Genomic DNA, 22580 nt, shown 5'->3' with positions numbered 1-22580 from the left:
CTGATAGGATCGAAAGAAAAGCATGGGCCAAAGATGTAACGTGCATTTCCCAGAACACCACACAGGGAGAAGGTATCTACGTGCGTCGTTGGAACATACAGTATGTGTCGATACTTAAAGGATCGAAAGTGAGTGCTGCTTTTGTAAAAGCTTTCTCCATTAAAATCTTAACATTGTAATTGTTTCACAATAGGCCTACTGACGACGGATCAGCTCCTATAGAGATATTACCACCTACTGCTGCAAATGTTGAGGCGGCTTATTTTAATACTTACCCTATAATAATACACTAAATCAATATTTGGCACATCATTGCGCACGTTAGGCTACACATTCGGAAATATATTGAGGCAAAAACTTTGACAGTAGCCAAATAGCAAAATCAAACTAAATTCAAAGAGCATGAAAATGTTTTTCAATTTCATTGAAATATACTGTATACACCTATAGCCTATACTGTAGGTAGGCTATTCATCTTGTAATGCAATCATCTTGTTTTTAATTTTAAGCATATTTATATAATTTGCTTGTTTGTAACAATTGCAAAGACATTGGCACATGTGTATTTAACATGAACTTAGTTGTGAAGTTATCGGCGGTCACAGAGATGAATAAACACTGTGATTCTGTGTTTGGCAGATAACTTTTGTGTAAAAAGTGACGCAAAAAAAAACATTTAACGACGCACTTAGCTATTCTACGAGTGGTTTGGGGCAGGCGTTAGATTGTGAGAGTTTTCAAGTGCAACGTTAAAAACAATGTTTTTTTGGAAACAACGATAACGATGAACTTCGCCTTAAAATGCTATTGGGAAACCGGGCACTGGTTGATTGCCTTGGCTGTAGACAGTGTCTGTATGTCACACACTCCAATCGTTTACCAGTATAATTTAACTAATGTAACCACTTGTGAAATCATTTGAGAGTGCAAAGGGCACAGTCAAAAGGACACCAGACAGTATTAAACACACAAGCAGAACTCGAAATATTTAGTTACAATCCCATAATTTCTCTGTCAACATATTTGTTTCTCTCTCTTAACAGCAACAATATTATAAAATAGACTGTAGTGATAAATAAACCATTATAATTTTACATATCTATGGGAGATCCCTATAAATACAATAGACATGCATGAATCAGTGAAGGGGTTTGTGTTCCTCGGTAAAAAAAAATCTAACTGAAGCCCTGTGAAGAATACAGTGGAAGTCCACAGGCTCTAGGACCTAAGCGTTCAGAGTCTTTGATGGTCTTATTTTGTCCGTTACGTTCATGCATGTAATCGTTGATTGTTTCTATTGTGACAGCGCAATTTACCATCTGTGGTGTCCCATGGGGTTGACACTGTCATTGGCTCTATCCCCACAGACTTAGAGGAATTTATGTTAATTTCCCGTTGTGAATTGTACTTTTAGAAGTCTTTCCAATTCTATTTGTGTATGTGAACGTGGTCAACAGATTTTAAATCTGGTAAACCCACAAAATAAGGTAAGTAAAAAAAAAATATATATATATTTTTAAAGTAGCCTATAGGCCTAAACAAGGAAAACTTGTCCTACTTTTAACAGTCTTTACTCTATTTATGGGTGCTTATAGCCCATAAGAGTCTATTGCTACTATTTATTGTCGCTTGAAGACTTGTCGAAATACTGTCTGTGTTCCATAACACAGGTTGACCTCACCAGCGCAAATCTCCTCTGACAACTGTCAACCTTTCCAGCCTTGAGGTTTCCTGGGCTCCTACCTCCCATGCGCGCCTCCCAGGCTATTTTTTCCCGCTTTTGTGCAGAGAAAGACGCGGGTGCAGTGGCGGGGAAACAATTGTCTGCAAACACTCGCCTAAAATGTACATTCATTTAGACGCTCACAAGTAGCGAGACACCATAACAGTCGAGGGTCTCTATTTTTTTGAATACTTAAAAAAAAAAAAGGAATTTATGGAGATGGACTCGACATTAATTTATTGAAGGAAAATTGTATAGGCTAAAAATAGGCTATAACATTTTACTTGATCAATTATTCCGCTTACTTCTTAGTATATATATATATATATATATATATATATATATGTGTGTGTGCTTTTTTTTTTTTTTACAGGTTAGTGCTGATTTTCAATTAAGGCTTGGCAGAGTGATGAAGTGTTTTGTAGCCTATTGTAGTCTAGCGACGCATCTAAAGTGCACCTGCGCATCGGTCATAACCAAAGCAATTTATTTTAGCTGACCAACAAAAAGTATCACACATATAGGTTATCATCTGTCATCTTACTATGACAATTGTCAACAATATTGGATAAAGTCTCAGTGGCTGCAGCTATTGAGCGCGATATCTACAGTTTATCCAGGAACTGCGCACAATCCCAATAATTAAAGGAAGAACTAGCATATAGGCCTAAATACAAAAAGTAAGCACAGACTGCAGATCTGTTTAGACTGTGTGGATGGTGTGCTTGCTGTCTTCCACGGGACTGTCACAAGTTGTTACATTGGCAGCAGGCCCCTTGAGCAACAAGGGTAGACCTACTGCGCATGACAGTCTGCTGGACAGTTCCAGAGAGGGAAATTTAAAAACGGTTTTTGGGAAACAAGTGCAGCACAGTGAAAATACAGTAGGCTACACGGGGCTCATCGCCAGCTCAAATTTGCTGCAGATAATTCTAAACAGGTAAGATTTTCATTTTTTTCTCGGAATTACGAGAACGACTATCAGCAAATAGTTGTAGGCCTAAGACTTTGAGTGAGAGGGGATCATTTCAATTAGAGGACAATTGATATGTCAGTGAGGGTGGGAAACGCGGCGATATTTTGGGATTGCACATCAAGTATATATTTTTTAAGCAATCAAGTTAATAAATAGCCTTGTGAACTGAAATGAAATAAAAAGCGATTATTGGCAATATCAATAAATTGATTTACACCATCATTTTTACACCAAAAAGATCCCACGTGTTGTTTTCTATGTTAATATTAAAGTGTTATGATATGATTGTCATTAGCTTACAGGTCCCATCATTAACTGGTCATAATCCGATTCAGATGGTTTTCTATATACATTCATTGTAGCTTGTATGATTAAATAAATAATAGAAAATTATTGTTTTTCCCCATAAGTAGTCTGTTTGATGTGCTAATATTTTATTTATCTAAATGCCAGTATAATAACATATATAATGAGTTGCTAAAACAAGGAAACAAAGGAATTCAAATTGTTGTTTCAGTTTTGAAAACAGAAATAGACCCAGGCCTAAATGAAATGAAAGCACTGTAGCCTAGATGTCTTACGCAGTTGCACTGTTTCCCTTGTTGCAGCATTATCAAACATCCCAGGAAATGATAGAAAGTAGAATTACGACCAGCATGTCAGGAATTCTCGAAAATTCAGGTCATCATCCCTCTCCACAAGACTACAGGTAAGACTGGATTTATAACATTCAGTTACTTTACAGACAGCCTTTGAATGATTTTAACCAGACTAAATCCTAACCACCGATATAAGGTTTTTGATACATCTTGTATTTTGTAAAGTTGGCAACGCTTAAACACTGAAAATATGGTTCAAAATGTTCAGGCATAAGGATAATTCCAAGATATATTTTCCCAAAATATCCCTATATGTTTCATCTAAATGTAGATGGACAGCTCTTTCAGTGAAGGGAGGGGGCTTATGAAAAAGTGGAGAAAAAAAAACAACAACCTTAGAATGAATGATTTTCAGTCTGAATGGATCTGTCAGAAACCATCAGCTCTGTTAACACTCCCGCTGTCGGCACACGGAGAGACTGAGCCTCTTGGCCCGCCGGCTCCGAGGGGGAGATGGGGCTCTCCGGGTGACTACTGCAGAGAAGTGGCTCCCAATTAGAAGGAGGAGGTGGAGGGAATAAGAGGGGGAGGGGGTGGAGCGGGGTGAGCTGCAGTGTTGAACGTGTGTGACTGGTGCTAGATGGGGGACACCATAGTCCAACATGCCTTGCCTCGCTGAACATCCACTTTATTGTGGGTTAAGTGTGTGGGAGGGAGGGAGGGAGGGAGGGAGGGAGGGAGGGTCTAGAGATGTTTGCGAGATTTTCAGACAAGCGTTAAGAATGGGACCTCCTTGCATAGTTTTCATTCGTTTAACACGTTTAAGTAAGAGTCATAGGCTAGGACTGTTTCCAATCGAGTTGAAATATTTAGTTCAAATCCCACTAATCATTAAAGGGATGTTCATGTTTTACTCAAAACACAACCTAACATGATTTTTGTACCTCTTTCATTTGGAAAAAAAAGGTCCAAAACACCTTACAAACACCCCAATACTCATTCATGAATCATGTCTGCATTTGATGCATCTCAATGTCATGTCTGCATTTGATGCATCTCAATGTCATGTCTGCATTTGATGCATCTCAATGTCATGTCTGCATTTGATGCATCTCAATGTCATGTCTGCATTTGATGCATCTCAATGTCATGTCTGCATTTGATGCATCTCAATGTCATGTCTGCATTTGATGCATCTCAATGTCATGTCTGCATTTGATGCATCTCAATGTCATGTCTGCATTTGATGCATCTCAATGTCATGTCTGCATTTGATGCATCTCAATGTCATGTCTGCATTTGATGCATCTCAATTATAACATTCAAAAGTAGATTGAACCACCATAAACGTCAGACGTCCTTGAGAGAGGGATACTTGTGTAATATGAGTTGGCTTGGTGTGCTTGTAAGGTGCTTTAGACTATTTCAGAAAGAATTGTGGGGGGGGGGGGGGGGGGGGGGCTATTGGCATACTGACAAAACACAATAACTATCAAATACCTATGTAAATTAAACAAAATACATATCCCAATAACTGTATTGGGGATCCAACTACAGCCAAGGTAAGTGGAAAAATTCTGTGAAGTTGCATTGAGTTGAAACAATAAAAAAGCTTCTTAAATGTATAACCACTCTTAAATGTATAACCACTCTTAAATGTATAACCACTCTTTAATGTATAACCACTCTTAAATGTATAACCACTCTTTAATGTATAACCACTCTTTAATGTATAACCACTCTTAAATGTATAACCACTCTTAAATGTATAACCACTCTTTAATGTATAACCACTCTTTAATGTATAACCACTCTTAAATGTATAACCACTCTTAAATGTATAACCACTCTTTAATGTATAACCACTCTTAAATGTATAACCACTCTTAAATGTATAACCACTCTTTAATGTATAACCACTCTTAAATGTATAACCACTCTTTAATGTATAACCACTCTTAAATGTATAACCACTCTTAAATGTATAACCACTCTTAAATGTATAACCACTCTTAAATGTATAACCACTCTTTAATGTATAACCACTCTTTAATGTATAACCACTCTTAAATGTATAACCACTCTTAAATGTATAACCACTCTTAAATGTATAACCACTCTTAAATGTATAACCACTCTTTAATGCATAACCACTCTTAAATGTATAACCACTCTTTAATGCATAACCACTCTTAAATGTATAGACAAACAGAGATATTGATGAAAGGATTGATCATCCAAGATATCCAAATTATATTTTCAAGCATCTTTGAGGCTTTACAGTGTTTGTTTACATTTACGATGTTTACAAACAGAGTAAAACAAGCTTATATTTTGGATTCTGATGGGGTACAACAACTGAACTAAACTCAAGAGGCATTTTTCTAAGTTATATTCTTCAAGAAACAATTGTTATTATTATTCATTTGTAAGCCAAAAAATGTATGTAGCAACTGCAGATTGCTCCTTTGAGGCCAAAATAATAATATTTTGGGCATATGCTTCCATTGGAACTAGTGCTCTCTAAAATGTGTTTTACCAATTTGGATTTAGCCTTAACTATATATATTTTTGGTGTGTTTTTTTCTGCTGGAGCGAGAGAGCGAGAGAGCGAGAGAGCGAGAGAGAGAGAGAGAATGTACGTGGCGGATGTACGTGTCTTTTTTTTTTGGGGGGGGGGGGGTAGAGGAAGCTCATACTTCAAAGCTCAAGATGAAATAGGTGTTGTCTGTGGTATACAGTTTCACAGGAGCTTCTGTCTCTCTGCTTTGAAAGAGACGGTTATTCACAAGCCTTTACTGGCACACGCAGTCAAGGTGTCCAAAGCCCTGGTGAAATGATGTAATTTATTCAGGTGACAGGTTGAGTGAGCAGTGTGGCCTGACCTCCAACCCCTCACCCCCACCTTCCCCCAGGGCCTTGTCTACTGCCCTTCTGCAGGGAGGGAGGGAGGGGGGGGGCATTGAGGGGAGAGGCTGGAAAGGGACAGGGAAGCAGATGGCATCCTACTTGTCTCTTGTGTGAGAGCTGTCATTCCAACAGATTAATGCAGGGACTGTTTTTTTTTTTAAACGGCAAAGACAATCAAGGAAGGGTCTGGGGGGAAACAATAGAGCCACGTGCCACTGGGCAGATTTGTCGTTTGGGACACAATCACTTTTCAATAGACAAGGCCAACTGTTACAGAGCAACATGTGCCGCTCTCCCATGTTTTCAAATGATCTCATGCGCTGTGTACGTATGATTCAGCCAATGGTTAGAGGGAGATTGTGGTCACCTGACATAGGGGTGATTTTGCTTGCAGTTGGGGTTGGGTTGGGGTCCTACGGTGTTCAGACCCACAAAGAAACTGAATAGTGAGTGTTGTCATAGCGACCCCAATTACTGAAGTCTTCTACAGTAAGTGTGTGCAAAGACGACTGGAGAGGATTCAAGAGGATTCCTCTCTTTTCTTCCCGCAGAGCCCTACTTAAAAAAAATAAAAATAATGATAAAAAGCTGAGAGGCAGGCCCATGCCCCGATTAAGCAGAAATTATACAGTAAATCCTAACTCATTTCATTGTACGCTGGTAAGGAAATTCATTTTAGACTTTTTTGTACAGTATTTCCCAAAACTGGGGAAGTAAACATTAAAATGTCTAATGTTGATGAGGAAGTTCACAAGCAAATTTGAAGAGGGATTAATAATGTTGAGAATCTTGGCTAGTGTCCATAATGTTACTATTGCAGTAATTACCTAATTAAATAGCACTCTATAATCTACTTGTGGTAAATCCCAGATAAAATGATACTCCTGAATAATGACTTGTTCTCACTTCTCCCCCTCCAGTATTGAATGTATTACTTCACAATAACTCGCTGTTCAGTCAGTGTATTTTATATTTGCCCTAGATATAACCAGACCTGGGTTCGAATACTATTTCTAAAATGTTACTTTCTCATTTGTTTAAGAGTTTGCACTTTTGGGACTTTTGGTATTGGTTCTATCGCAACAATGCTTTCAACTAGTATTTGAACATAGGTCTGGATATAATGAACAGTTGTAATCTAGGCTGTGTATCTGAGTGGTTGTGTTGCTTGTGTCCCGCCTCTGCAGACTTCTGACCACAGACCCCTCCCAGCTCTGCGAGGAGGATCTCCCCGGGGACCTGCAGTCTTTGTCGTGGCTCACCTCTGTAGACGTTCCCCGGCTTCAGCAGATGGCCGATGGTCGCGGTGGTGGCGAAGGAGACTTCAACGGGCCTTCCCAGGGGCTGGGGGCCAGCCTGCTGGAGCAGCAGACAGGTTTATTTTCATATTCTTTTTATTTCACCTTTATTTAACCAGGTAGGCCAGTTGAGAACAAGTTCTCATTTACAACTGCAACCTGGCCAAGATAAAGCAAAGCAGTGCGACACAAACAACACAGAGTTACACATGGGATAAACAAACGTACGGTCAATAACACAATAGAAAAGTATACAGTGTGTGCAAATGTAGTAAGATTAGGGAGGTAAGGCAATAAATAAGCCATAGTGGCGAAATAATTAAAATGTATCAATTAACACTGGAGTGATAGATGTGCAGAATATGAATGTGCAAGTAGAGATACTGGGGTGCAAAGGAGCAAAACAATAAATAACAATACGGGGATGAGGTAGTTGGGTGGGCTATTTACAGATGGGCTGTGTACAGGTGCAATGATCAGTAAGCTGGTCTGACAGCTGATGCTTAAAGTTAGTGAGGGAAAAATAAGACTCCAGCTTCAGTGATTTTTGCAATTCGTTCCAGTCATTGGCAGCAGAGAACTGGAAGGAAAAGCGACCAAAAGAGGAGTTGGCTTTGGGGATGACCAGTGAAATATACCTGCTGGAGCGCGTGCTATGGGTGGGTGCTGCTATGGTGACCAGTGAGCTGAGATAAGGCGGGGCTTTACCTAGCAAAGACTTATAGATGACCTGGAGCCATTGGGTTTAGCGACGAATATGAAGCGAGGGTCAGCCAACGAGAGCATACAGGTCGCAGTGGTGGGTGGTATATGGGGCTTTGGTGACAGAACGGATGGCACTGTGATAGACTATATCCAATTTGCTGAGTAGCGTGTTGGAGGCTATTTTGTAAATGACGTCGCTGAAGTCAAGGATTGGTAGGATAGTCAGTTTTACAAGGGTATGTTTGGCAGCATGATTGAAGGATGCTTTGTTGCGAAATAGGAAGCCAATTCTAGATTTAATTTTGGATTGGATATGCTTAATGTGAGTCTGGAAGGAGAGTTTACAGTCTAACCAGACACCTAGGTATTTGTAGCTGTTCACATATTCTAAGTCAGAACTGTCCTGAGTAGTGATGCGAGACGGGCGGGCGGGTGCGGGCAGCGAACGGTTGAAGAGCATGCATTTAGTTTTGCTTGCATTTAAGAGCAGTTGGAGGCCACGGAAGGAGCATTGTATGGCGTTGAAGCTCATCTGTAGGTTTGTTGACACAGTGTCCAAAGGGCCAGAAGAATACAGAATGGTGTCGTCTGCGTAGAGGTGGATCAGAGAATCACCAGCAGCGAGAGCGACATCATTGATGTATACAGAGAAAAGAGTCGGCCTGAGAATTGAACCCTGTGGCACCCCCATAGAGACTGCCAGAGGACTGGACAATAGGTCCTCCGATTAGACACACTGAACTCTATCTAAGAAATAGTTGGTGAACCAGGCGAGGCAGTCATTTGAGAAACCAAGGCTGTTGAGTCTGGCGATAAGAATGCAGTGATTGACAGAGTCGAAAGCCTTGGCCAGGTCAATGAAGACGGCTGCACAGTACTGTCTAATATCGATGGCATTTTAATATCGTTTAGGACCTTGAGCGTGGCTGAGGTGCACCCATGACCAGCTCGGAAACCAGATTGCATAGCAGAGAAGGTACGGTGAGATTCTAAATGGTTGGTGATCTGTTTGTTAACTTGGCTTTTGAAGACTTTAGAAAGGCAGGGTAGGATAGATATAGGTCTGTAACTGTTTGGGTTTAGAGTGTCTCCCCCTTTGAAGTGAGGGGTGACCGCGGCAGCTTTCTTTAGGGATCTCAAACGATATGAAAGAGAGGTTGAACAGGCTAGTAATAGGGGTTGCAACAATTGCGGTGGATAATTTTAGAGAGGGTCCAGATTGTCTAGCCCGGCTGATTTGTAGGGGTCCAGATTTTGCAGCTCTTTCAGAACTTCAGCTATCTGAACTTGTGTGGAGGAGAAATGGGGGAGGCTTGGGCAAGTTGCTGTGGGGGGTGCAGAGCTGTTGACCGGGTTAGGGGTAGCCAGGTGGAAGCATAGCCAGCCGTAGAAAAATGCTTATTGAAATTCTCTATTATCGGTGGTGACAGTGTTTCCTAGTCTTAGTGCAATGGGCAGCTGAAGAATGTTAGAATGGCCAAGTCAAAGTCCAGACCTGAATCCAATCGAGAATCTGTGGAAAGAACTGAAAACTGCTGTTCACAAATGCTCTCCATCCAACCTCACTGAGCTCGAGCTGTTTTGCAAGGAGGAATGGGAAAGAATTTCAGTCTCTCGATGTGCAAAACTGATAGAGACATACCCCAAGCGACTTACAGCTGTAATCGCAGCAAAAGGTGGCGCTACAAAGTATTAACTTAAGGGGGCTGAATAATTTTGCACGCCCAATTTTTCTGTTTTTGATTTGTTAAAAAAGTTTGAAATATCCAATAAATGTCGTTCCACTTCATGATTGTGTCCCACTTGTTGTTGATTCTTCACAAAAAAATACAGTTTTATATCTTTATGTTTGAAGCCTGAAATGTGGCAAAAGGTTGCAAAGTTCAAGGGGGCCGAATACTTTCGCAAGGCACTGTAGCTGCGATGATCCGGTATAATGATCCAGAGCGGCAGGAATCCAGTGATGTGGTAGAGAGAAGCAGTCTGATATGCTCTGGGTTGATATCATGCTGTGCAGACTGGCAGGTGATGTCCGAACTAAGGCTGGCTGGTGACCGAGAAAAAGGTGAAGACCGCTAGCCGTGGCTAACAAAGACTCGTAGCTAGTTAGCTGGCTAGCTCCTGATGGAAGTTCCAGTTAAAATGAATAAAAAATAGCAGAGCCGTACCACATTGGGTGAGGCGGGTTGCAGGAAAGTATATTTAGTTCGTAGATAGAAAGTGAGATTAAGATATATACGAAAAAGGGCCTCCCGGGTGGCGCAGTGGTTAAGGGCGCTGTACTGCAGCGCCAGCTGTGCCATCAGAGTCCCTGGGTTCGCGCCCAGGCTCTGTCGTAACCGGCCGCGGCCGGGAGGTCCGTGGGGCGACGCACAATTGGCCTAGCGTCGTCCGGGTTAGGGAGGGATTGGTCGGTAGGGATCTCCTTGTCTCAACGCGCACCAGCGACTCCTGTGGCGGGCCGGGCGCAGTGCGCGCTAGCCTCCAGGTGCACGGTGTAGCCTCCGACACATTGGTGCGGCTGACTTCCGGGTTGGAGGCGCGCTGTGTTAAGAAGCAGTACGGCTGGTTGGGTTGTGTATCGGAGGACGCATGACCTTCAGCCTTCGTCTCTCCCGAGCCCGTACGGGAGTTGTAGCAAAAGTAAAATTCAAAACAAAAAAATATATAAATAAAAGAAATAGTACAAAAAAAAAGATATATACGAAAAAGACCGGCTATTTACACAGGATAAGACACACAAACACACACGACCTTGGATTCAATGTGAGATTGAATGTGAGATTCAATGTGAGATGCACCCACACTCCACGTTGGTGGGGCAGCGCCATTTCAAATCCACACACATATGCTTTGATTGGATAGTTCAGGAGTACAGCTAGGCCCGGATGGACAAGTTAGCCAAAGCCATTACAGTTGGAAACAAGCTATAACTGCCAACCTAAGACTTGCAAGACAAATAAAATCGTTAAAGTATAAGGGGGTATAGACTCGGGCCTGTGCTAAATCTTGATAGGGCCATGGGCTTTGCAAATGCATCCTCCTTGAACAATCACAGATCTGATTATTGAAAGGAATAGGGTGGTAGTCTTGCTTAATATATCTACAGGGCCGATGTGTGGAGATTGATTGGAGACTGACCTGGATGTTGTACTTCTTCCTTCCTCACAGCTCAGATGAACAATATAACCATGGCAGGGGGACAGGGAGCCATGATCCACCTACAGAGCAACATGCAGCACAGCCCCCTGGGAATTAATGTCATCACCGCCCAAAGCGGAAGTGTACGTTTTGCTTCCCGACCAATTATTTATCAACACATTTTTTTTAAATCAATGCTTATACTCTAGGACAATAAAGTACAGGAAAAACGTAATATACTAAACTTGTCCTCGGTCTACTCCACAGATGTCTCCATTCTCCATGAATGGGCAGCCCTCCCCAGGGTACCAATGCCCTGCCTCTGTCTACCAACCTACACCCCAACAAGTGTTCACTCTGACCCAGACTAGCCAGGTAACTACGTCATCCCTGCAACTGGGCTGTGGATGCAGTTTGTTAATTAGAGATGAATTGTTACATACACTGAGTGTATAAAGCATTAGGAACACCTGCTTTTTGCATGACATAGACTGATCAGCTGAATCCCAGTGAAAATGATGATCCCTTATTGATGTCGCCTGTTAAATCCACGTCAATCAGTGTAAATGAAGGGAAGGAGATTTTAAGCCTTGAGACAATTGAGACATGGATTGTGTGTGTGTGCCATACAGAGGATGAATGGGCAAGGCGAAGTGTCTTTGAACGGGGTATGGTAGAAAGTGCCAGGCGCCCCGGTTTGAGTGTGTCAAGAACTGCAACGCTACTGGGTTCTTCACGCTCAACCGTTTCCCATGTGTATCAAGAATGGTCCAAAGGTCATCCAGACATCTTGACACAACTGTGGGAGGCATCGGAGTCAACATGGGCCAGCATCCCTGTGGAACGCTTTCAACACCTTGTAGAGTCCATGCCCCAACGAATTGAGTCTGTTCTGAGGAGGTGCAACTCAATATTAGGAAGCTGTGACTAATATTTTGTACACAGAATAGTTTGAGTATTTAGTGTTACTAAAATAGTTATAAGAGCTGTCCAGTGGATAACTAAGTTACAATGTAAACCTGTTAATATAGTATTGTTATTAGAGTAATTACAGGGTTATTACATGGGTATTAGAGCAACGTAATGTAATTCGTTAGAGATTACTCTACCAGTTTACCGCCTGCTGCTGATTAAGGGTTTGATATTTAGATGCCATTCATTCAAACAACAAGAAATATGTTTTTGAAATAAGTTGAAAATAATACACGATACAGATTTTCTAGATTGTTCACTAATTTCTCATTGCCCTCTCTCCCTCTCAGTGTACTCCTGCTGGGCTCTATGGCAATGTCTCGTTCAACAACCAAAGCCTGTTCACACAGCCGCGCCTGGTTCCACAAAACCAGGACCTGCAGCCCAAGACTTTCCCCAAGCCCATCTACTCCTACAGGTGAGCTTCCCCCTGGGCCATGTGGAATTATAGTATTATTGTATTGCCTGAGTCGTGTTCATTAGGGCAGACAAAGGAAAAGGACAAATTCAGGTAGTCCTTTCCTTTTTTCAGTCAGTTTTCTTCCCTTTGATGCCCAGTGAACACGAACCTGGTCTAATTATCCACAGTATGTGTAGCCTAATGCACTTATTGCCTCGCTACTTCGGTCCATCCTCAGCTGTTTGATCTCTATGGCTCTGAAGAACAGCAAGACAGGCAGTCTCCCAGTCAGCGAGATCTACACCTTCATGAAGGAACATTTCCCCTACTTTAAGGTATGACTCGATCGGATCCTCTCAGGCACGTGTGAAACTCATTCCACAGAGGGCTGAGTGTCTGCGGATTTTCGCTCCTACTTTGTACTTGATTTATGAATTAAGGTCACTAATTAGTAAGGAACTCCCCACACCTGGTTGTCTAGGGTTTAATTGAAAGGAAAAACCAAAAAACTGCAGACACTAGGCACTCCATAGAATGAGATTGACACCCCAGCTCAAAGGGCTGGTTTCCCACTCAGATTAAGCCTAGCGATGGACTAAAAAGCACGCTCAATAAAGAATCTCCATTGAGTATGCTTTTTAGTCCAGGACTAGGCTTAATCTGGCCTAATATTCAATAGGGATTGGGGAAGCAGATATTTTAGGTAAGCATTGTGCTAAGTCAGTCGTTTAAATGTCTCCTTCCTCTTCCTGGGTTTTCATCCGCCTGAAGACAGCACCAGACGGATGGAAGAACTCAGTCCGACACAACCTGTCGCTAAACAAGTGCTTTGAGAAGGTGGAGAACAAGACGAGTGGGTCGTCTCGTAAGGGCTGCCTCTGGGCCCTGAACCCGGTCAAGATCGACAAGATGGAGGAGGAGATGCAGAAGTGGAAGCGTAAGGACCTCCCAGCCATCCGCCGCAGCATGGCCAACCCAGGTGAGACCACAGGACCAACTGAGGCCCATTCACACATAACCTGGGTCCTGTTCAACAGGCACAAAATGAAAGAAAAGGGAAGGAAACCGGGAGGAAACCGGGAGGGACAACCTTTTCCATTGCATAATGTTTAAAAACATTCTAATTCAAGAATAAACGAAAGAGGTTATCCATTTGTCACATTTGGTGGACTGCTATAAACAGGGCTGGATTAAGAAATCATAGTCACACCCTCATTTTCGGTAAACAAATCTGTGCACCGAGATGCAATTGGATGCGTGGTAAATTTGATGTTAAAGAACAACAAGAACCCGTATAATAAAGCCATAATAACATCAATTATAGCAAATGTATAAAACATAAAAACATAAATACCTTATTTACATGACTATTCAGACCCTTTGCTATGATACTTACATTAGAATTGAGCTCAGGTGCATCTTTTTTTCCATTGATCATCCTTGAGATGTTTCTACAAATTGATTGGACTCCACCTGTGGTAAATTAAATTGATTGGACGTGATTTGGAAAGGCACACACCTGTCTATATAAGGTCCCACAGTTGACCGTGCATGTCAGAGCAAAAACCAAGCCATGAGGTTGAAGGAATTGTCCTTTGAGCTCCGAGACAGGACTGAGTCGAGAAACAGATCTGGGGAAGGTTACAAAAAAATGTCTGCAGCATTGAAGGTCCCCAAGAACACAATGGCCTCCCTCATTCTTAAACGGAAGAAGTTTGGAACCACAAGGACTCTTCCTATAGCTGGCCGACCCAGCCAAACTGAGCAATTGGGGGAGAAGGGCCTTGGTCAGAGAAGTGACCAAGAACCTGATGGTCACTCTGACAGACCTCCAGAGTTCCTCTATGGAGATGGGAGAAGCTTCTAGAAGGAAGCAGCACTCCACCAAGCACTCCACCAATATGGTAGATTGGCCAGACGGAAGCCACTCCTCAGTAAAAGGCACACACTTGGAGTTTACCAAAAAGGCATCTACTGTAAAGATTCTCAGACCATGAGAAACAAGATTCTCTGGTCTGATTCTTTGGCCTGAATGCCAAGCGTCACATCTGGAGGAAAACTGGCACCATCCCTACGGTGATGCATGGTGGTGGCAGCATCATGCTGTGGGGATGTTTTTCAGTGGCAGGGACTGGGAGACTTGTCAGGATTGAGGGAGAGATAAATGGAGCAAAGTACAGAGATATCATTGATGAAAACCTGCTCCAGAGTGCTCAGGACCTCAGACTGGGGTGGGGGTTCACCTTCCAACAGGACAACAACCCAACAACACACAGCCAAGACAACGCAGGATTGGCTTCCGGACAAGTCTCTGAATGTCCTTGAGTGGCCCAGCCAGAGCCCGGACTTGAACTCGATCGAACATCTCTGGAGAGACCTGAAAATAGCTTTGCAGCAACGCTCCCCATCCAACCTGGCAGAACTTGAGAGGATCTGCAGAAAAGAATGGGAGAAACTCCCCAAATACAGGTGTGCCAAGCGTCATACCCAAGAAGACTCAAAGCTGTAATAGTTGCCGAAGGTGCTTTAACAGAGTACTGAGTAAAGGGTCTGAATACTTATGTAAATGTAATATTTCAGTTTTAAAAACCTGTTTTTGCTTTGTCATGATGGGGCACTATATACTGAACAAAAATATAAACACAACATGTAAAGTGTTGGTCCCATGTTTCATGAGCTGAAATATAAGATCCCATTAATTTTCCATACTCACAAAAAGCTTCTTTCTCTACAATTTTGTACACAAATTTGTTTACATCCCTGTTAGTGAGCATTTCTCATTTGCCAAGATAATCCATCCACCTGACAGGTGTAGCATATCAAGAAGCTGATTAAACAGAATGATCATTACACGGGTGCATCTTGTGCTTTGGACAATAAAACATCACTCTTAAATGTGTAGTTTTGTCACAAAACACAATGCCACAGATGTCTCAAGTTTTAAGGGAGCGTGCAATTGGCAACGTCGTTTAGAGAACTTGGCAGTACGACCAACCGGCTTCACAACCGCAGACCACATGTAACCACGCCAGCCCAGGACCTCCACATCCGGCTTGTTCACTTACGGGATCGTCTGAGACCAGCCACCCGGAGAGCTGATGAAACTGAGAAGTATTTCTGCCTGTAATAAAGCCCTTTTTGTAGGGCTTTATTGCTTCTATTGGTTCTAAAGACAGATTAGTCTTCTCTTTTCAGCGAAAGGCATTGGCTTTCCAAACTGTATGTTTTTCCTGCAAAACAGACAGCAGCAACCAACCATAGAAATATAATCCATAGATGGCAGTTCCCATTTAAGTCAGGACTGGCAGCCATTGCTAGTGTACCCATGAGTTTAATAGTCAAATTGCCAGGGTAAGAAGTTCCAAAACCCTTCTATGGATTATGTCTATGGCTACAACGCACCAAGCTATATATTTGGCACGCATGCTGGCCAAATTGTGGCCTTCCCGACTGCAGGCAACCAGTAACTGCCAAAGTAAATGAAACACTTGAGTAAATGAGGGATACAAATAATAAAATGTGGGAGTGGGAAGCATTTTCCTGGCATGGTTTAGGTCCAGTTGTAGAATCTATGCCATGGTGCAGCTCGTGTTGGCCTTTTAAGATACCATGTTGGTTTTTCCTTTATTTTGACATTTTACCTGTATTGTATGTGCTTGTGCTAAAATGTAATCCACTGTTATTTTTGAGAAACTATTGATCCTCTGTGGCTAAATGATGCTCTCTGGTGCATCTTGAACATTGAGAGCGGGCTCCTGTAGTTGGATAAACAAATGCAATTAGTATTTTTCTTTTGCCTAGCCCCCGACTCACACAATTGACCAGTCACATCAATTTATTATGCAGTTCATTTTTTATTAATCAGTTACCCAATCAAGGCATGCCCCCCCCCCATCTGACAACTGACAATTAGCAGAGCAGCAGCAGGGAGCAGCAGACTGTCTACGCTCATTGAGAGCGGGCTCCTGAATCCTCCTCTGGTTGGCGGTTGTAGTAAAATACTAAAATATATATTACATATCTATACTGTATATATTTACTTTATTTATTTTTAAAAAATAGCTGCCTCTTGGGCCCTGGTAAGCCAGCCCTTGTGATAAGCAGCATCACAGAGAAAGAATCTGCTTTGTTTTTTACATTTTAAAGGGAGTCATCAGTCGCTGAACTGGTCTGCTCCCTCTTTCCCTGTCAGATGAGTTGGACAGGTTGATCACGGACCGGCCTGAGAGCTGCAGACGGAAGCCCATGGACCCCGGGATGACCCGTCTGCCTATCTGTCCATCTGGCCTATCCCTGCCTGTCCCGGGCCAGATGCAACCCCAGCCCATGGTCACCCTGTCCCTGCAGTGCCTGCCCATGCACCAGCACCACCAGCTCCATGCCCAGGCCAGGCTGGCCCCGGTGTCCCCCCCCCCTGCCCAAACGCCCCCCCTCCACACCGTTCCTGACCTCTCCAACAGCCTCCTCGCTACCCAGCATCCCGGCAAGCAGCCGCACGAGTTCTACAGTCTCCATGGTGAGGTCAACGCAGAGGTGGACACACTGGACACCAGCATCATGGACTTCGCTCTACAAGGTGGGCAGCTATAGTACTAGTCACAACAACATTATATACCGTCTTAAAACTCCAGTGCAATCAAAAATGTGATTTATATAGATTTCCACACTGTGAGGTTGGAATAATATTGTGATTTTCTTCTATTATGATAATGCCCTTTTAGTGTAAGAGTCGTTTGAAAAGACCACCTGAAAACCGGATGTTTTGGCCTGCCTGACATCACCAGGCAGTAAATTGGTTAATAGAACAACCTGAGTTCCAAACCTCTGCCAATAAAATTGCTCTTGCCAAAAAAGCTATTTGTTTCTTTTTCACCATTGGGCCTTTAACAATCTGCATACCAACGTGACTTTGCATGGCAGTTGGGCCATTTTCTTGGCTTTCAGAAGCAGTGATGACCAGTGACGTGACACGATTACCTCCTTCCCCAGGTAACCTGTGGGAGATGAAAGACGACAGCTTTAACCTGGAGGCTTTGGGCACCTTCAGTAACTCTCCCCTGCGTTTGTCTGACTGTGACATTGGCACCATGACGGGCAGCCTCCCTCCAGTCTACAGCGGGGGCAGCATGCCCTTCTCAGACCTACAGGTGACGGGCATGTACACCTCCTACGCCGCCCTGGACACCCTCTCCTCACAATACATGGGCACGCCAGGCAACAGCAAGCCCATCACTGCCCTGCTTTAATGAAAACATCCCCTGCACCACAGAGTGGAACCACAAGGGGAGAGCTACAACAACTTGTCAATCCCACTCCTGGCACCAAAAAGCCCCCACATCCTCCACTGAAAAGCCTGAATCCTCATCGCTTTTCTCTATCCCCGATGACAGAGCAACTTGTGTTGCCATACCTAAGCCACTACTTCAGATGAGAGAAAGAAGTCTGCTCGGAGGGTGATTTGGTCAAAGTCATTGCTTTTTTACCTGTGTGGTTTTACAATAGGAGTAACCAATGAGGAAAAGGGAAATTCGGGAGGAAATTGACTAAAATATAGTGATGTCTCTGGGGGGAAACTTTGCCAAGCAAAGACCCCAGAGCTGTCCTACACTGTTCGTACACAAACCTAGCAGGCAACAGGAACCATCTCTGCCAGTTTTGTACAATGTTGACTTTCCTGTGTTTGTAAGCCTTACCATGGCACTGTTAGTTCCCTGTTATTTACCCATTGTGTGTATTGTGCTAGGCAGTATTACTGTGATGTTTTATTTATTAAATGGCAGCTGGAGAAGGGGAGGAATTTATCAAACACCGTTTACTGTATATTTGTGTTTTAAATCCCTGTGATCTCCACTGAAAAGCTTGTTTCTTAAACAGTATTTATCCATACATTCCAAAACCTGTCTAATAATAGCATTTGTAGACCATTTGACAAATTTCAGCATTTGAAAATATGCTAAAATCTGTCAAAGTCCAAATTCATAATATTCATTGAATTATTCACAACTTTTGGGAGGATGTCAGGCTACATGTACTGTAAAATCACAATGGATAAATAAAAAGTTACTTGCTGAAAACAGATTCATTCCATTTATTTACAGATACTATACATTACTCTAATAAGGGGTAAGTACATGGCAGATATTTTACATATATTATTGACAATTTCAAATGGATATCTGGTATTTTGATGAAGGCAACAGCAGCAGAACGGCTTGGGGACCCATTATACCCTTCTCTGCCCCTGTTCACCTGCGTTTAAGCAACAATCAGCATTATATTAAAAACAATGAAAACACACATCACAGTCAGTCATATCAATGTCAATTTGTTCCAAATTATTACTATACAAATACTACGGGTGTGAATTTATCCACCTGCATTTATATAGGATTATTCACTCAGACTCCAGCATACACCATCACTGACAACAAAAAATTACAAACGAAATGACTCAGGTGTATTTGTTATTCAGTCAAAAAAAACAATAATGCAAAGAAATTCAAGGGCACACAAATAAACACTGGTTAATAAAAACTAAAAAATATTACCTGACTTTCAAATTGTACAGGTTAGTCTTAAGGGCAATACTGACATATCCCATTTTTTGATTAAATTAATGAGGGGGAAAAAATGAAATTGTCCTACTAGACCATTGTCACTGAAATGATTCTGTAAATGAAATGAATTAAAATTAATTTAATGTAATTTAATGTCACTGAAATTAGTCAATATTTTATCTTATCTTTATTTAAACTAGCAAGTCAGTTAAGAACAAATTCTTATTTTCAATGACGGCCTAGGAACATACTTGAAGTAAAGGCTACACATCACCCAACCCCCAGACAGGCTTGTGTATTGTCTTTGCACTGGCACATAAAAAATAAAGTATTTTACATGGTACACAAATGAGGGCTTTGTTCGGCCCCTGGCTGGCGTACATTCAAAGGTCGGCACACATTCTCCCAGATATGAACAGAATGATCAACACACCAGAGCAAAAACCCTGGTCACCCCCGTTGTAAAATGCCAGTGTACAGCATTAGCAATGAGAAGCTTGATAGAATACTGATAAAAAGGCACATGGTCCAATCCATTCAATTCATGTTTTCAAATCCTATTGATGAAGTGAATCAGAAATGCTAAAGAGTAGTGGTGGTTCCCTCTGATCATAGCAATGTTAAAACTACATGGAACCAGACCTGAGTTCAAATACTTCGACCATTTACTTTAACCTGCCTGTCGTGTCAGGTGGGCGGGGGGGTTGTACTTTTGATAATTAGGTGTGATTAATGAAAATGGTTTACTCTTAAAAAAATGTTTTCAATTATTATTATTCCACTGGAACCTGTAGTGCCAAAACCGTAAAAGCTACAAACACCAAAAACAGCCCTTTCCCAATGCATTTCAATGGCCATAGACTAGAATGGTAAAACTTTAGCCTATAACTAGAAACACCTTTCAAACTTAAAAATGTGTAGACCAGTCTGGAATAGGTTGATTGTTTACAGCTTTTTGATAACTTTTATACTTTTAAAATGTGCATAAAAGCTCCATATGCTTGATTTGGAAGTATTTGGATTCCCCACTGCTCTTGAACCGCTAAAACTACAATACCACACCAATATGTTGCCATGTACAGCGCATTCAGAAAGTATTCAGAACCCAATACTTTTCCCACATTTTGTTACGTTAGTCTTATTCTAATATGTATTAAATAAATCTACACACAATGAAAAAGCGAAAACAGGTTTTTAGACATTTTTGAAAATGTATATAAAAACACCTTACTTACGTAAGTGTTCAGACATTTTGCTATGAGACCCAACATTAAGCTCAGGTGCATCCTGTTTCCATTGATCATCCTTGAGATGTTTCTACAACTTGGAGTCCACCTGTGGTCAATTCAATTGATTGGACATGATTTGGAAAGGCACACCTGTCTATTTAAAAAGGTCTCACAGTTGACAGTGCATGTTAGAGTAAAAACCAAACCATGAGGTCAAAGGAATTGTCCCTTGAGCTCCGAGACAGGATTGTGTCGAAGCACAGATATGGGAAAGGGTACCAAAACATTTCTGCAGAATTGAAGGTCCCCAAGAACACGGAGGCCATCATTCTTAAACGGAAGAAGTTTGGAACCACCAAGACTCTTCCTACAGCTGGCCGCCCGGCCAAACTGAGCAATCAGGGGAGAAAGGCCTTGGTCAGGGAGGTGACCCAAGAGTCACTGACAGAGCTCCAGAGTTCCCCTGCGGAGATGGGAGAACCTTCCAGAAGGACCACCCTCCACCAATCAGGCCTTTATGGTAGAGTGGCCAGACGGAAGCCACTCCTCAGCACAAGGCAAATGACAGCCTGCTTGGAGTTTGCCAAAAGGCACCTAAAGGATGAAACCAAGATTGAACTCTTTGGCCTGAATGCCAAATGTGACGTCTGGAAGAAACCTGGCACAATCCCTACGGTAAAGCATGGTGGTGGCAGCATCATGCCGTGAGGATGTTTTTCAGTGGTAGGGACTGGGAGACTAGTCAGGATCGAGGGAAAGATGAACGAAGCAAAGTACAGAGAGATCCTTGATGAAGTCCTGAGCACTCTGGAGCAGGTTCTCAGACTGGGGTGAAGGTTCCAACAGGGCAAAGACCCTAAGCATATAGCAAAGACAACGCAGGAGTGGCTTCGGGACAAGTCTCTGGATGTCCTTGAGTGGCCCAGCCAGAGCCCGGACTTGAACCCGATTAAACATCTCTGGAGAGACCTGAAAATAGCTGTGCAGCGACGCTCCCCATCCAACCTGACAGAGCTTGAGAGGATCTGCAGAGAAGAATGGGAGAAATCCCAAAAAACTGGTGTGCCAAGCTTGTAGTGTTTATTTTTGTATAATTTAGAAAAAAATCCCCAAATCTGTTTTTGCTTTGTCATTATGGGGTAGTGTGTGCAGATTGGTGAGGGGGAAAAAACGAATGAATCCATTTTAGAATAAGGCTGTAACGTAACAAAATGTGGAAAAAGTCAAGGGTTCTGAATACTTACCGAAACCCCCGGGCGATTTTATTTGGCACCCCAAGCTGAAGATTTAAAAAAATATATTTCATTTGTTGAACATAGAAGACTAAAATCGCTAGGAAATCAGCTAAAAGGGATTTTAATTTAGGGAATCTGTTCCCAAGTATTCCCACGCATAAATAGAGAGGCATAAGTGATCGTATTCCAATGAAATCAAGGTTTCAAATTATACTGTTTTTGTCAAATACTATATATGTTTTGGATTCTTGTGGTCAATTTGCAGTGTACAAATGATTTATAACTATGTTCCGGCCCCCCGACCATCCGCGGAAAGAAAAATAAATCTACCCAAAGCAGGGACCCTTGATCTAGTGCATGTGTAGTGTATAGTGCTGCATGGTTATAGCGTATGAGCAGCCCGAACTAGCCCCTAACCCTGAGAATTAGACACGTTTTGGCTTCTTTGGCGCCTTAGCTTTATTGTCTCAACTCAACAATAGAAAGTAGGAGGCACCGATGGGGAGATAGTGCATGTGTCCCCCTGCCCTGGGTCCACATTCCACAGACCTACTTATCTATTCTCTCCCCTATGCTAGAACTTCAGGGATTTCCTGTGTAAGGCATTGGGCAGCTCAGCCTCAGATCTGGAGTTTAACTGGGCGCGGTGCCGTCCATCGTGGCCAGCAGGTGGGAGATCTTGGCCCTCTGGGATGGAGTGATGGACTGGCTCATGTGGATGATGCAGTCCATGGTCACCTCAGGGTTGGCCTGCACAATGCTGGGATAACACACACAGTACATACATAGGATTATATGCACACAGTACTTTCAAGTGTAGAAATGTGTGTGTGTG

At 42.4% G+C, this 22580-nt stretch overlaps 2 protein-coding genes across 21 annotated transcripts in view; one reads left to right on the top strand and one right to left on the bottom strand.

Annotated features, from left to right (window-relative positions):
* LOC110535758 (forkhead box protein N4) lies at positions 1-18798 on the top strand. Of its 3 annotated transcripts, none has more exons than XM_090190266.1 (10): positions 1-128; positions 3308-3408; positions 7396-7583; positions 11383-11495; positions 11620-11727; positions 12615-12742; positions 12963-13059; positions 13496-13703; positions 16917-17300; positions 17645-18798. In XM_090190266.1, the coding sequence occupies exons 2-10, from the start codon at positions 3329-3331 to the stop codon at positions 17968-17970; spliced, it is 1632 nt and encodes a 543-aa protein (XP_090046392.1). In that variant the 5' UTR covers positions 1-128; positions 3308-3328; the 3' UTR covers positions 17971-18798. The 3 variants fall into 3 exon arrangements, with proteins under 3 accessions (XP_090046392.1, XP_036791445.1, XP_036791444.1); XM_036935550.2 differs by lacking the exon at positions 1-128 and adding an exon at positions 2410-2663 and having other exon boundaries at positions 17714-18798; XM_036935549.2 differs by lacking the exon at positions 1-128 and adding an exon at positions 2410-2663.
* Positions 18789-22580, bottom strand: part of acacb (acetyl-CoA carboxylase beta) — a 43743-nt gene continuing 39951 nt past the window's right edge. For all 18 annotated transcript variants that reach the window (XM_090190249.1, XM_090190257.1, XM_090190258.1 and 15 more), the window contains one exon: positions 18789-22505. In XM_090190249.1, coding sequence (XP_090046375.1) covers positions 22379-22505 — 127 coding nt within the window. In that variant the 3' untranslated portion in view covers positions 18789-22378. The remainder of the gene's footprint in view (positions 22506-22580) is intronic.

Source organism: Oncorhynchus mykiss, chromosome 11, assembly GCF_057628025.1.
Source record: "Oncorhynchus mykiss isolate SJ-2025 chromosome 11, ASM5762802v1, whole genome shotgun sequence".
Taxonomy (NCBI): Eukaryota; Metazoa; Chordata; class Actinopteri; order Salmoniformes; family Salmonidae; genus Oncorhynchus; species Oncorhynchus mykiss.
Note: the sequence above shows the minus strand (reverse complement) of the source record. Positions and strands in the feature narration are given on the sequence as shown.